The following is a 13908-nucleotide window of genomic DNA, read 5'->3' as shown; positions in this document are numbered from 1 at the left end:
GCTCTAGTCAAACCAGTACCTAAAAAATCTCTTCTCATTTAATCGATTTACAACGGCAGCCACCGTGTCCCAAGACCCAGTTCGTCGTTCTCAAGGGGTCATCACCCCTTGTTGGCTTCTTTTCCCGGTGTCTTATTCCAGACTACCATCTACTAGAACAACAGTATGGTGGACAGGGATGTATTAGGTAATACACCACATGAATATCCTGCTGTATTCTCTGAAGAGATTCATTCAACTGCCGATTGATATTTGACCCTTTCCCTTGACAAATCCGGGGCTACCGGGCTGCAAGAGTCCTACCGACTTGTTTAGTCACAGCGGCTCTTCAAAGAGCCTGAGGAAACCAGGGGACTGTTGATTTGGCTCCTTCAGGATACGTGTGGGGGGGGGGGGGGGGGGGGGGGGGGGGAGAGACAAGAGGTCCTTTCATTGGGGGAAAAACATTGGAAACTCTGTGCTAAGGAGTTAATCACGCGCTGCATATGTGTGTCCTCTTTTGGCGGGGAGAAGAGGGATATAGCCAGGACTGGGCCACAAGGCAATGAAGGAGGTTGAATTGGGGTTGATGTAAGGATGGCTGGATGGGTCATATGATGGGTAATTGGAAACAGAAGACGAAGGCGCTTTGTTTTGGATTCTAACTCTTTTTCTACACGGTGTTCTACATGTGCACAATGAATCTGTGCATGTTTGATGGAAGTTGTTGAGTTACGGTTTTGAATTAACTTTGGAACTCATCATAGACTCATACTGTGATGTAGTTTTTTATTAATGTTGACCACTAAAGGATTTTGATCTGATTTGCTAACACAAAACTAAAGCCGCTCTGAAGTTGGGCTATAGTTTTGAGCAGCTTTAGTTTTGTGTGTTCCGGAGATTTTCCAGAGGGGCTATATGTGAGAAATTCTAATCTCCGCAAATGTTGCTCTGGACAGTCGCTGGAACTATTGCTGCCAGGCACCTAGTAACATTTTTGGTAAAAAAGCGGGTGAGCCCATGTGAGTTTCCGCACATTTTCAATTCATGTCTGTAAACCTCTTCAGATGGTTCCCTTAGCACTGAGTGACTAGACTGGCTATAAACGTCTTGTTTGGACTTTGGTAGTTCACAACTTGATCCTGGTTTACTCCCAAATCAATCTTCCTTTTAACATCCTCCCAGATATCCAACCAAACCCCATACTGGTATCTGTTCACTGCCCCCCCCCCTCTCCCGTTTTCTGAATGCGACAACGGCTTGAAGTGTGATTCGTTGCCAGCATGTAGAGGAATGTTGACGCAGCTGCCTCCATCTGCCCATCCTCAGCTCGCAGATGGGAGAAGATTCTCAGCTGAGCGTACCAACACATGCTCTCTGGCTTTTCAATCCTCTGACATGCTGTGGGAAAGTCACAGCTTGGGAACGAGCATCGCGTGTCCCCGCCGCTCAGCCTTTTCGGGATAAACTGTGTTGACTGATCACGCGTATCATCACTTGTGATGGATTCCTGTGCCTGCAGCGTTTGAATGGATTTAAATGCAAGAGGCCTGTGTATGATTAGGGGAACTTGGCCTTTTTTCATATCCCCTCATGCAGTTAGCTGAAATTATAATATTTTGCTGGTTTTTATTGACCGGGTATCGAGGGCTGACGTGTGAACCGTAAATTCGCTTTGGCGTTGCGGCGCAGAAGAACACAAAGGAGCGACTATACAGAAAAATGCATTGCTCGGTCTAGGAGTGTGGGAAGGGGGTTCGATGACATGGAGGCTGCCAGTCTAAACATGACTTGGAGCTGGAGCGCCCTCAATTGTGCCAGATCTATAGAAAACGGCGAGGGCTTTTAAAAAACGTGGGCCCTGTGAGTCAGCCAAAAGCCCTGGACTCTGACAAACCTATTCCAGTCCCTGCGTTTCCGTGGCAACGTGAACAGATTGGAACCACATCTGGTAGCCATTTGAGTCCCTGCAAGGAGAGGAAGAAAGAAATTTATGAGTGAGGGGGGAAAAAAAGACAAATATTTTCTGCAATGCAAAGCAGAAAGGGAGTGGAGTCGAGTTACACTTAAAAAGAGGTTGGAAATATTAATTCCTCCGTGGGACCGACTCGAGGGCCGCTTTTCTCGATGCCCATGTAAGTGCAGGATCGCGGATTAAGCTCCTTTTTTCGTTTGAGCCGGGATCTTTTAAAAGAGGCAATCAGTGGAAAAGCCAACTCTATTCGCATGCAAGCGCAGATATTCTTCATGTGATTATAGAAAGACGTTTCCACTCAGATCTCTCGGATTTGCTTTGACAACCTATTGATGCGATGGCGTGAGCGATAAACCTCAACGCAACATTGAGTCCGAGGTTTCTGTCCAAACCGACCCGACTCTTTCGCTGTCTGGCACCCGCGTGCGTCTGCTGCCCTCGAACGCTGTCATTTTCGCGGGCTGACTCCGTTGCGTCAGACGCGTCCGGAGGGGGGGGGGGGCTGGTTTGAAAGTGCCGTTTTTCGTCTAGCCCTCCCCGTCGACGCGCTGTCTGCGCGAAAAAAAACCCCGTCTGATTGCAATCCTCCGCGCAATGTTGTTTCTCAGCCCCGTGGAAATGCAGTAACTATGAAATGACATTTACTGGAAACGGAGCCGGTGCTTTTCCCCGAGCCAAAACCGCCGAGAACTGAGGTCAGCACAAACCAGAAGAGAGAGAGAGAGAGGGGGGGGGGGGGGGGGGGCAGCTTCAAAATGTGTGTTTATAGATTTCCAGTGCCATCCAGTCACTCGGCCATTTAAGACAAGTCATTATCATGGAAACGAAACTCCCCTGCAAGTGGCACTGACCTAAAATAGTTTGCTCGTAATGCGCAAGTTCAGAACAACACCAGGTATCGAGCTGACCGAATGGATGCGGGAAGGAAGTCTCTGTTTGGGGGAGGATCAAACCATCGGCCTGCGTGTGCCAGTCTGAAAACTTTTTGCTGCGTCCCACACAACTCCGGCTACACTCCGAGCGGGGTCCGGGGACGTGGAGCTTCTGGAAGACCCAGACGCACCATGCAAACGTGGAAATGCAAATAAGTGCACGGATAGTCCGATATCAAGCCACATTTGCCCCCTCTCTCTCTCTCTCTCTCTATCCCGATTGAGATTCCCCCCCCCCTCTCTTTCACATGGAGGGGTGTGCAAAGCGTTGTCTGGGACTTTCAAATTGCCCTGGGATTTTCCACCTTTGTCAGCACATATCTGTGGCGCGAGCGTATTAGAGGGGGAGAAGATTTGGACGGCTAATAGGAAGCAGATCAGTCAGATGCTCTTATTTTTCCCTCTTTTCTCTCTCTCTCTCTCTCTGTCTGTGTTTCTGTCTTCCTCTTCTAAAAGCCTCTCTCCTTCTTTTTTGTTTTTCTCTGCAGCCTATTTCTCTCTCCCTCCCTCCCTCCCTCCCTCCCTCCCTCCCTCGTCCTTTATTCCCTCACACACCCATCCATCCGCTATCTGTGCAGTAAAGTGGGTAAACTTCAGACTTCGTAATGTGGCTTGAGGTTTCAGCTTTCACATAATTCCACAGGCTGACCCAAAGATATTTTTTTCTCGCAGCTTCGCTCGCTCTAACCTGGCGCAGCACAGAGAGGGAGGGAGAGAGAGAGAGAAAGAGAGAGAGAGGCTGCTGCATTACTCCAGAAATATTGGGACGGAAAATGATCACAAGACTGAATGTGTCCGCACAAACGCGGGGAAAAATGAAGCCGATGGCTGATGTTTTTTTTCGTGCACTGAACCCCGACTGGCCCCGACGGCCGGCCGACTGGGTCGTGCAGCGGCTTTTGTTGTCCGAGATGTAGACTCCCCATTCAATGTCTGTTTCTTTCCCCCGCCGAAGCCAAGTTACAGAAACACTTGTGGAGTTGCTCGCCTTCCTCCAGCACTAGGAACAACAGTTTTTTTGGGGGGCTTTTCGAAAGACTTGCATCAGATCTGCTCCTGTCGCATCTGTGCGACTCAGAGGCCCGGGGTCGGGATGTGCTGGTGTGTACATGACCCTCGCGGCCCCGCTCTACTTCGCAGGACAACACTGGAGTCATTATGGGGAGGCCATGTGTTTCTGATTACGCAGGCACAGCTTAGAGGGGCGGGGAGCGGCGGTCGCTGTCCGCTTGCCCCCATCCGGCTCCTCGGATGTGGCCAGCAACTGGACATCCAGCGGTCCACCCCCACAACAACGTCCATCCGCCGCGACGTCACCAACCAGGCCTATCTATCAACTCGTCGCTGATCCTCGTTTGAGAATGCGAAACGCTGAAATGTCTGCCGTCGGGATCAGTCCCACTCGACCTACATGGTCGGTCGCGCCAAATGCAGCAATCCGTCACAGCCGCGAAGCTCTCGCGGTTGCGGCTCTGGCGTGTGAAGACAACAGCGTGGTCGCGGTTGTTCGTCGCTGCCGCCGGACACGTAAAGTCGCTGGAGCTCCACCCCCCCCCCCCAAGGGAGGTCAGAGGTCAGGGTCGCAGAGGGCGCGAGGACCCAATGAGTCGCTCAAGGACGGCCTGTGGGATTTTTTTTGTTTTGTTTTCTGATTTAGCTATTTAAAGGATTGACGGGGAGGAAGACCCGTGCGATTCTGCGGGCGAGGACGTCGCATGAGAGTCGGCTGACAGTCGACTGAGGGACTCAGCATTCTGCTCATGGTGGGATTCTATGTTTTGTGCCGTGTACATGGACACATTCTTCGGAGTGTTGCAGCTCGAACGTAAACCTTCCATGGCGTCGCCATACTGTACATTACACAGTGTGGAGAGCGCGCGCTCATTAGCAGTGTGTTGTTGATGAACGAAGCTGCCCACGCGGCCTTCAACTTCCCTCACTGCTGCCTCTCTTTATGAGCAGACTGGAGCACAGCAGGCAGGCGGGCAGCAGCCTCCCGCCCGCCCCCCGGTTCCCTGAGGCTCCAGACAGATAAACACACACACACACACACACACACACACACACACACACAAACAGACACACACACACACACACACACACACACACACAGATAACTGTTTCTATCAAAGCTATACATTTGTATTCACCACCACCTTCCTCCTCCTTAAATGTACACTACCAGACAGTTTACTCCCTCTCACAAAACGACTGTGCACATCACAGGCGAGCAGACGCACGGACTAATGTCCTGCTGGCTGGTGGAGGGCAGCATCCGGTGGAGGGACAGGAAGTGTGTGTGTGTGTGTGTGTGTCTTTATAGTGAGCCCTAACAGTGAGGTGTTTCAGCGTTTGATCTTGAAAAAAAGAAAAGAAAAAAAAACTCAAGAAGTGTGCTCGCTGCAAAATTTTTGTAAATGATTTCATCGTCTACTTCTCCATTCTGTTCATAAATGGAGAGCGGGTTTCTCCCCCCCCCCCCTTGTCAGCAGAATCATAACAACGTCCCCTTTTTCTCTTCTTTTTTGGGCAGGCACCATGTGATGTAAGCTGAAACATGCTGATTGTGAACACACATGGTACACGTCCACGCATACTGTATATAGACTGAGGAGACGGAGTCAGCCCCCGAGCAAGCTCACCCCCCCCCCCCAACCACCCACCGCTCATTACGATTCCTCCTCCAGCTCATCTCCTCAGCTCTCCCTTTTCTCTTAACTCAGCTACTTTCAGCTGTTTGGTTTTCCCCCCAGGTTGAACGCAGCCTGTGAGTTACAGGCAGTGGAACTTTATTGAAAAAAAACAAAACAACGACAACAGCGTATCGATGCAAACATGAGAAACTCCAGCAGAGAGCGGCGCACGGAGGCCGGCGGGCGGATTTACGACGGCTGCCGATGGGGGGAGGAAGCCCCGTTAGAGCGAGGCGACGGTTTTACGGCCGTTTGACACACAACCTCACACGGTAGAGAGCGCGAGGACCCCGAGCGGCCGAGCGCCGCGTCTGGCACAGATAGAGAGACACAGAGGGATGGCTTTCGCTGCAGCATTCCAGGCGGGAATGGTTTATTTTTGTTGGGAAAACATAAATGTCTGTGGCTGGAGGATTTTTACCCGCCAAACTGCCGGGGAGCGCGTGCGCGCGCGTGGGCGTCGCCGCCCTCGTGTGGCGACCCGGTGCATTTGCCGTTTCGCAAGACGAGGGGAGTGGCCTACAAACTAACTTGCACATACGGGGCTGGGGGGGCTCGGGGGGGTGGGGGGGAGCTGTTTTCCTCTTCAAGTGTGTTACCGCAGTGCAAATGTGCCGCGCGCTCTCGTAAATAAAGTCGGACTTTTCATACACGGGGGTTTTTCAAGAGGGAATGAAACGTTTCCTCTTGTGCAACAACAGCACGGGAAGAAAGGAAGAGAGAGAGAGAGAGAGAGAGAGAGAGAGAGAGAGAGAGAAATGCACTTGACAGGTAGTTTGATTGTGACTGAACAACAGCTGATTCTATCTTCTTTCTGTCTCGGGCCTGTGGGTCACTCATGGCCGCCATGTGGTGCAGTGCTCAGCTCCGTCACCACACAGCGAGCCGGTTCAAAGGTTCGAAATTCCGTTTTTGGAACGCTCTCCTCGTGGGGCTTTTCTTCCGGTGTGCTCCGGCTTCTGACCACAGTCGATGCGAAACTTCAATCGTCGACTCTAACTCGCCCCGAGGTTTGTTGTCTGTATCCGAACGTTGGATCCCTGCGACCGTGTGGCGTACCCCGCCTCTTGCCCAAAGTCAGCTGGGACCCCCCCCCCCAGCGACCCTTGAAGAATCTACAATAGAGGAAATAGAGGGATGGATGCTTATTTACTTTCTTGGTGAGAGTTAGAAATAAAGATTATTGACTTATGTATTATTATTATTATGTATTCTCATGTAGACTCTGTATAAAGACTGGAAGCAGCCATGATCGATATTTCTACGTACGTTGGTGTTGACTATAAAAGGTTGAAGGGATCAACTAAGAGTCTCTCGGAATGGCTTGACATTTCTTGAATAGGACATGTGTGGTGTTGTATTCACCTCCTGTCGACAACACAAATGTGTCGGAGAAGGTACCAATGAATGATGCCTTTACATCCGCAACACAGACTCTCCCCGTCCAGAGTCTCTTTCCTGAGGCTCGAAATGCTCTGGGTTTTTGTTGGAACAGTGTTTCTCAAAGAGAGCAGACGGAGGAGGCCGGATCGCCGGTCGGCCCAGGGTTTTATCTGAATCGTGGGCCCGTCAGCAGCTGCGGGGGGTTCGGCCCGCGGCTCTCGGTGGCCGTCAGCCATACCTGCGGGTTTATGGCGCGGGAAAAGGTGATAAGAGCCCAGCTGCTCTGTGGGCTTTTCTGCGGACCCCCCGATCGATGACCTAATCTGATGTGGAAGAAACTATGAAACCGGGGGGGGGGGGGGGGGGGAAGAAAAATTGCTTTTGGAAAAATCAAAAAAAGGCCTAAATAAGACAGGCGGAGGAAGAAAAAAAAAAAATCGAGAGCACGTCGGTCAGTCGGCGAAAGTGCAGAGGTCGACGAGCATGTCAACAGAGAAGGAGCGACGGTACGAAAAAACAGAGCCCAGGAGGGCCCTGCTCCCCTGCGCGGAAGATCCCGTGGTCTTGTCCACCCTGACAAAGTGTCCAAGTGCGCGACCAGGGTTAGACATTGCCGGTAATAACCCCCGGGACGAAAGCACACACTCCACGATACTCACTGGTCGTAGACAATGTGGGCCCTCGTGGTGCTCGCGCTCGCCCTCGCCCTCGCCGCCGGGGCACCGGAGGCCGACAACGGCACAGCGGTGGAGGAAAGGCCTTTCGTGGCCCGAGGTAAACTGCTGGTGAGTACAACCTGGACAACTTGAAATACGAAGCTCCTAATTTCTGTTATGTTGTCGTTTCCCTTTTTTTTTTTTTTTCGCTGTGTCCAATTAAGTGCCATAAATTGACGTGGACAAACGTTTGACGTCACGACCACACGAGAAGGGGCGCCGGGAAAACACGGGAACAGCATGATAGCAAACCAGAAAATTGGGGAAATTGTTCAAATGAGGGGGGGGGGGGGGGGGGGGGGGGGACGCTTTGATTGCGCACGGAACAAAGCGTGCTCGACGGCGTGCGCCATGCTGCTTTTAACAACCCGTCTGCTGTCGTCCTCGCAGGCTCCCAGCGTGGTTGGATGAGGCATAAAGAAAATGCCCGAGCTCCATCATTTCCTCCTGGAGCGGTGGGCTTTGTAGTATCCTTTGTTGCTCTCTCTTCATTTTCCTGGCTCCAGTGTCGAGACGCGACCTTTCCTGCACGACACACACACATACACACACACACACACACAACGCCGATTCCTCTCGTGACCTCTTTCACGGGGGAGGGGGGGGGGGGGACAATGGTCCCAGGCAAAGGGCCCTGCAGTCCAGTGCCAAGCTCAGCACGTGCGCTTTCCAAAACTCTCGCTCTTCCAAGTCGGAAAAAAGATCCACGTGTCTAAAAATAGCAGGGCCCATGGACGTGCTTTTACCACGTCACACCTGTTGTTTCCCCTTGATCCCGTCTCTCTCTCGCCGCGCGTAGCCACAACTTGGAGTACGATTCATCGGAGGAGAAGAACCCCCGTCTGATATTCTACGACGACAAGGACGAGGTTGTAAAGGTGAGGGTGTCAGGCGACCTCTGCCTTGTGATGGGGCGGGGGGGGGGGGGGGGGGGGGGGTTCTCCCTTTTCTTGGGAGGTGCCAAAAATGTCAAGTCAGAATCACGTCGGGATGAAAAAGTATATAAATTAAAGTTCCCTAACAGCTGAGCAGTACTTCTTCTTTCATACGGAAACAGGATACTTGGTATGATAGTTAATATAAATGTGAGCCTTTTTTTATTCCCCCTAAATTACAACCGCTCAGTTTTTTCTCTCCCACAGACTTTGATTTGTATCAGTGTGGAAAAAGGCCCCCGAATCGTCATTGTGGGCCAACATGGGACAATAAATCTCTCCCGCTGAAACCGACGTTGACGAGTTCCTTAAAGGCCCGATGAGCCCCCGACGTGATTGAAAAGTAAACTGTTCCCATGCTTTATTGCGTTCTCTTTTATTTTCCCTTATAAATCCGACGTGGGAGTTAATTTCTGTCCTCTTTTTTTTGGTATCTTTCGAGGTCTAGTCGTGTTTGTTTGTTGTTTTTATTTATTGCTTCATAATTGTGGGCGGGGGCGTCCTTTGAGATTTGTAATTTGAATTCAAATGAAGAATCATTTCAGAGACAACGCGATGGAAGGAATTAAATGAGAATAAGTGCGAAGGAGGTTGTTTTTGATAAAAACACAGAGTCAAAATAAGCCGGATGTAAATCAGAAAGTAGAGTTTTGTCTGCAAACACACTTTAACTTAGCCATTATGTCCACACACGTGTGTGTGTGTGTGTGTGTGTGTGTGTGTGTGTGTGTGTGTGTGTGTGTGTGTGTATGTGTGTGTGTGTGTGCGTGTGTGTTGGTGTGTGTGTGTGTTGGTGTGTGCTGGTGTGTGTGTGTGTGTGTGTGTGTGTGTTGGTGTGTGTGTGTGTTGGTGTGTGCTGGTGTGTGTGTGTGTGTGTGTGTGTGTGTGTGTGTGTGTGTGTGTGTGTGTGTGTGTGTGTGTGTGTGTGTGTGTGTGCGTTTGTGTGTGTGCGTGTATTGTGCGTGTCGTCCTACACGTCAGACTGTGCCCGTGAAGGAACTGACGGCGGATGAGATCAGCGGCCTGCTGGACTCGCTGGGCTTCTACATGAGGTCCCAGAAAGGGGAAGAGGTGCCAGAGGAGTTCCAGCACTTCCCCCTGCGCGCCCCCAGGGACGAGCTGTGACGACATCTTGTGGCCAAACCCCGCCGCTGCAACCCGGGGCCCGCATTAATGACGTGTGGGGCCCCAAGGGCCAATAACCATGAGCAAAGGCACCACTACCGAGGACTTGCTGGCCCCGGGCGCCGCGTGCGGGGGTGTTAGTCAGAGCTCTGTCGTCCATGTTTATTTATAAGCTCGATTTACAATTAGAATGAAAAACGGCTGTTAAAAAAACACCGCAATAAATATTTTGAACGCTTCAGGGTCTGTTTCACTTCATTATCATCACCAAATGGAACAATTGTTGATCGGGAAATTCGCAGACAACTGTATAATTGTAATAAACACGGTGCTCACACACCCAAAGCCAAAATTTGAGAGGTTCATAATGCTCCTGTATGAAATGAATGAAAACGCATTGTTGTGGTTTAAACTTTGGTCCATATTTTTGTTATCACAGTGGATCTTAAATTCTCCTCTCAACCTTGTGTGCATCTGAGTTTTTGTGGAGTTTCTCTTTGGAACGACCTTGATGAGGAAAAACTAAAATTAGCAATAATAAAAAACCAAAAAAAACACAAAAAAACCGAAGACTCACTGACGGGTATAAGATGGAGCAGGTCGATATTTAAATTTATTGTAGAATGTAATTTAGAAAAATACTGTTTAGATTATACATGTGAGTTTTGAGAAAGACTTTATTATTTTTTTTAAATAATATGTAATTTGTGGCTGTAAAGAAATGGGCGGGACCAGATTAGCTTCTGCTTCTGTCCGTCCCTTCTCGAAAGCCAAATAATGAAGATTCATGTTGACTGGACATCTATTTTTGATATATTGTGATCGGTTCGCGATCAAAATAACGATCAAAATGACCCATAAAGTCAATAATTAGATGTGCTAATTCAGTGAGCACCGTCTAACAAATGGCCACCAACTGTCTGACAAACTGCAGCGCCGCCGGGTCAGCCCTAATCCTCATCCCGCCTCCTCCACTCTAATCTGATTAGCGGCGGCGTCTGCCAGCGTGCCTCTGTTTGTGTGTGTGTGTCCATTTTGTGTCGCTGCGTTCCAGCAACCGTGCCTTTGTTTGACTGGAGAGCACAGGGATTAGCAGAAGTGGCTGAACAAAACCAAAAGAAAGAAAAAACAACCCACCACAAACACAGTTTTTTGGACCGGGGGCGATTTCCGGCCCCCCCGCTCGGCCTCGGCAGGTAGCGGTCCCCGGCGGCGACCCCGCGATGCCTGTGTTCTACCCCCCTGTGCCCGAGAACCTGCAGATGGGCCTGGCCTACATGGGCGGCGCCGTGTTCACCAGCAACAGGACAGCAGACAGCGACGTCACCAGGGAGCAGGAGGACGCATCGGGTCGGTCGCCGCCCGCGCAGAACTCACACTTCACACCGTTCGGCTGAGGCACAGCAGGCGGTTGTAATGCTCTCCGATCTAAAAATCACATTTTAGGATTCGCAGGGATAAATTGCGGTGATCGGATATGTGGGAAAACATGTACTGGTGTGTAACCGAGACAGATTCTGAAGACTAAACTTAGCGAACTTTGTAGTATTCAAATCCAATAACCGAACTCTGAGTCGGCCCACAATGAAAAAAGACGGCATTGGACGGAATACTGATTTTGCAGAATCATTATATATATTTGGGGGCGGGGCCTGTAATTGTCATTGGTCCTATGCAATCTTTATTTTCAATGCCCTCCCTCTTAACATGTTGAATATTTTTAATTCAAACATGTTCCTGTGATTGCAAATGTGCATTATTTTGTCCCTTTTGAAACTTTGTTAATTGTCCAACACCTTTCGTTCCTTTTTTAAACTCACAAGCTCTGTGAGTTCTGATTTCCTGATCTGATCAACACTTTACAAATGATGCTTACAGTAGCACTGAACATATGATGATGACCTTTGTTTTATATTTCTATGGCGTCTGCAAATACAGATACAGAGAATATCCGTTTTTTTTAAATCTGAATTCCACGCAGCCGTTTTTTGCAAATGAAATGTTGTTTTTGATGGTGAGTGTTCATAATAATAATGATAATAATATATATATGGGTACATTTGACATTTGTCTTGCAGTGGCCAACGAGCTGGTGTCTCAACTCCCCCTGCAGATGCTGCTGTACTTCAACATGTTTTATTTCCCTTGTTGGTGGTTCTCGGCGGTGTTCATGCTGGAAGTAAAGGTCGGTCGATCGGTCACAGAGTCCACCTGAGAAAATGATTAAAGATTAATGGGGTTTTTTTTTAAAAGCCTTGTAATTGAATAATTGGAGGAAATATAATCATTTTTTGTATATTTTGTCATGAAAGAACCAGGAATTGTATACATGCAAGGATGTCTGGATCATTCAGAAGAAGTAAAATCATTTGAATTGAATGTGTCAAAATGGAAAACGTGTGACGTTGGCGCCATCTATTGGTAGAATCGAAAAAGATCCAGCCACGAGGACTGAGATGAATACAGTAAAAGTCTCAAGTCTCATTATTATGAGACGTTCATGAAGTTGCATTTGATTGGAACATTTCGCAACCTACTTACTTTAGTTCACCAAGTTTGGCTTATTTTACTTCAAAATGAGACATATTGACATTACAGGTGTGCCTCTTTTTTGCAGTTCTACCACCTGGCGGGCTACTACCAGGCTCTGCTCATCACCGGGATGATTCTGCTCACCGTCATTGAAGTCGCCCGGCTCTACCTGGGCTACATTGGCAACCTCAAAGAAAAGGTCATTCAAAACCAAAACGTCTCCTGTGAACCACACGACGCGACACGACACGACACGACGCGACGCGACGCGACGCGACACGACGCGACGCGACGCGACACGACGCAACGCGACACGACGCGACACGACACGACGCGACACGACACGACGCAAGAGCTCTTCTCATGGAATCGACACAGCGGAGGAAGCGGCTGCTGAAAATAATGTGTGTGTGTGTGTGTGTGTGTGTGTGTGTGTGTGTGTGTGTGTGTGTGTGTGTGTGTGTGTGTGTGTGTGTGTGTGTGTGTGTGTGTGTGTGTGTGTGTGTGTGTGTGTGTGTGTGTGTGTGTGTGTGTGTGTGTGTGTGTGTGCGCGCGCGCGCGTTAATGCTCAGCTCCTGGCTACAACTCTCTATTGAGATTGTGTGATGCGTGTCTGTGCTTTCATGCGGATGCAACTAAAGCACTCGGTGTCTGACTGCTTTATCTTTGCGTCGCCTCCATCCACCAGCCTGAACTCTTCGCCTCTCTCTCCCCCTGCCTGTCTGCCTGTCATCAGGTGCCAGAGTTGGCCGCCTTCTGGCTCCTGTCTGTCATGTTCCAGCTGCCCGTGCTGCTGTTCTTCCTGACCGACGAGGGAATCATCATCCTGCCGCTGGAGAGAGCCGTCCACGCCCTGTACCTCCTCTTCCTGCTCGCCCAGATCCTGGCCTCCCTCCTGGCGCTGCGGACCATGACCCGCAAGCTCGCCCTCCTCTTCCACCTGCGCCAGTTCGGCAAGGTGGAGGGCCTCCGCCACGCGGGCATGAGCCCCGTCTGCGGGCTGCCCTACCGCCGGAGCGTGCTGCCCGTCTCGCGGCACCGTGACGCGTACCACTGACGGGAAAAAAACACTAAAAATCCATCCTCAAATTGAACCTGACTCTTTGAACTTGGGATCTCTTGTTACTTCCGGTTCACCGCTGCACTGTGAACTTCGAAATCACAGCCATTCAACAGTTTCGTACAAACTGGATCAAGTCAGTCAGGTGCGCGTCGCGACGACCGCATTGCATTCTGGTCTTCTGAGGCCGCCGTCGCCGCCGCCGCCGCCGCTTCCGGACAGAAGCGGCAGTCATTTGATTTAAAAGAAAAAAATACTTTGACTTTGGCCCCACTCTAAATGTCAAGAGCTGATGCCATGTCAGGCAAAATGTCATAAAGCGGCATGACTTTACAGCTATAATAGAAGAAAATACATCATTTAAAAAAACAACAACAACATGGGCTCAGGAATACAGGCTGCCCCCCCCCCCCGCCCTCCTCCATCTCTTTCCCTACTTAATGATGATGGATGACGGGGGCTGGAGCGTTGGTAGAACAGAAATTGTTTTTGCGAGGGCAGATTCAATTTAGGTTTTTTTTTCAGCCCATGAGAAAAGATTAGTTTTCCGGCGGTCGAAAGCAACACGTCCTTTTGAA

The 13908-nt window shown here is 50.0% G+C and overlaps 2 protein-coding genes across 2 annotated transcripts; both read left to right on the top strand.

The window, feature by feature from the left end:
- Positions 1-7547: 7547 nt before the first annotated feature.
- selenoe (selenoprotein e) lies at positions 7548-9977 on the top strand. Its single transcript, XM_035640162.2, has 4 exons — positions 7548-7747; positions 8069-8145; positions 8478-8556; positions 9595-9977. The coding sequence occupies exons 1-4, from the start codon at positions 7634-7636 to the stop codon at positions 9736-9738; spliced, it is 414 nt and encodes a 137-aa protein (XP_035496055.1). The 5' UTR covers positions 7548-7633; the 3' UTR covers positions 9739-9977.
- A 706-nt stretch (positions 9978-10683) lies between these two features.
- On the top strand, positions 10684-13703 carry zgc:112294 (transmembrane protein 17A). The gene is made up of 4 exons (XM_035640158.2): positions 10684-11088; positions 11817-11923; positions 12356-12469; positions 13007-13703. The coding sequence occupies exons 1-4, from the start codon at positions 10962-10964 to the stop codon at positions 13325-13327; spliced, it is 669 nt and encodes a 222-aa protein (XP_035496051.1). The 5' UTR covers positions 10684-10961; the 3' UTR covers positions 13328-13703.
- The last annotated feature ends 205 nt before the right edge of the window (positions 13704-13908 follow it).

The sequence above is a fragment of the Scophthalmus maximus genome, chromosome 19 (genome assembly GCF_022379125.1).
Source record: "Scophthalmus maximus strain ysfricsl-2021 chromosome 19, ASM2237912v1, whole genome shotgun sequence".
In the NCBI taxonomy this organism is placed as follows: domain Eukaryota; kingdom Metazoa; phylum Chordata; class Actinopteri; order Pleuronectiformes; family Scophthalmidae; genus Scophthalmus; species Scophthalmus maximus.
Note: the sequence above shows the minus strand (reverse complement) of the source record. Positions and strands in the feature narration are given on the sequence as shown.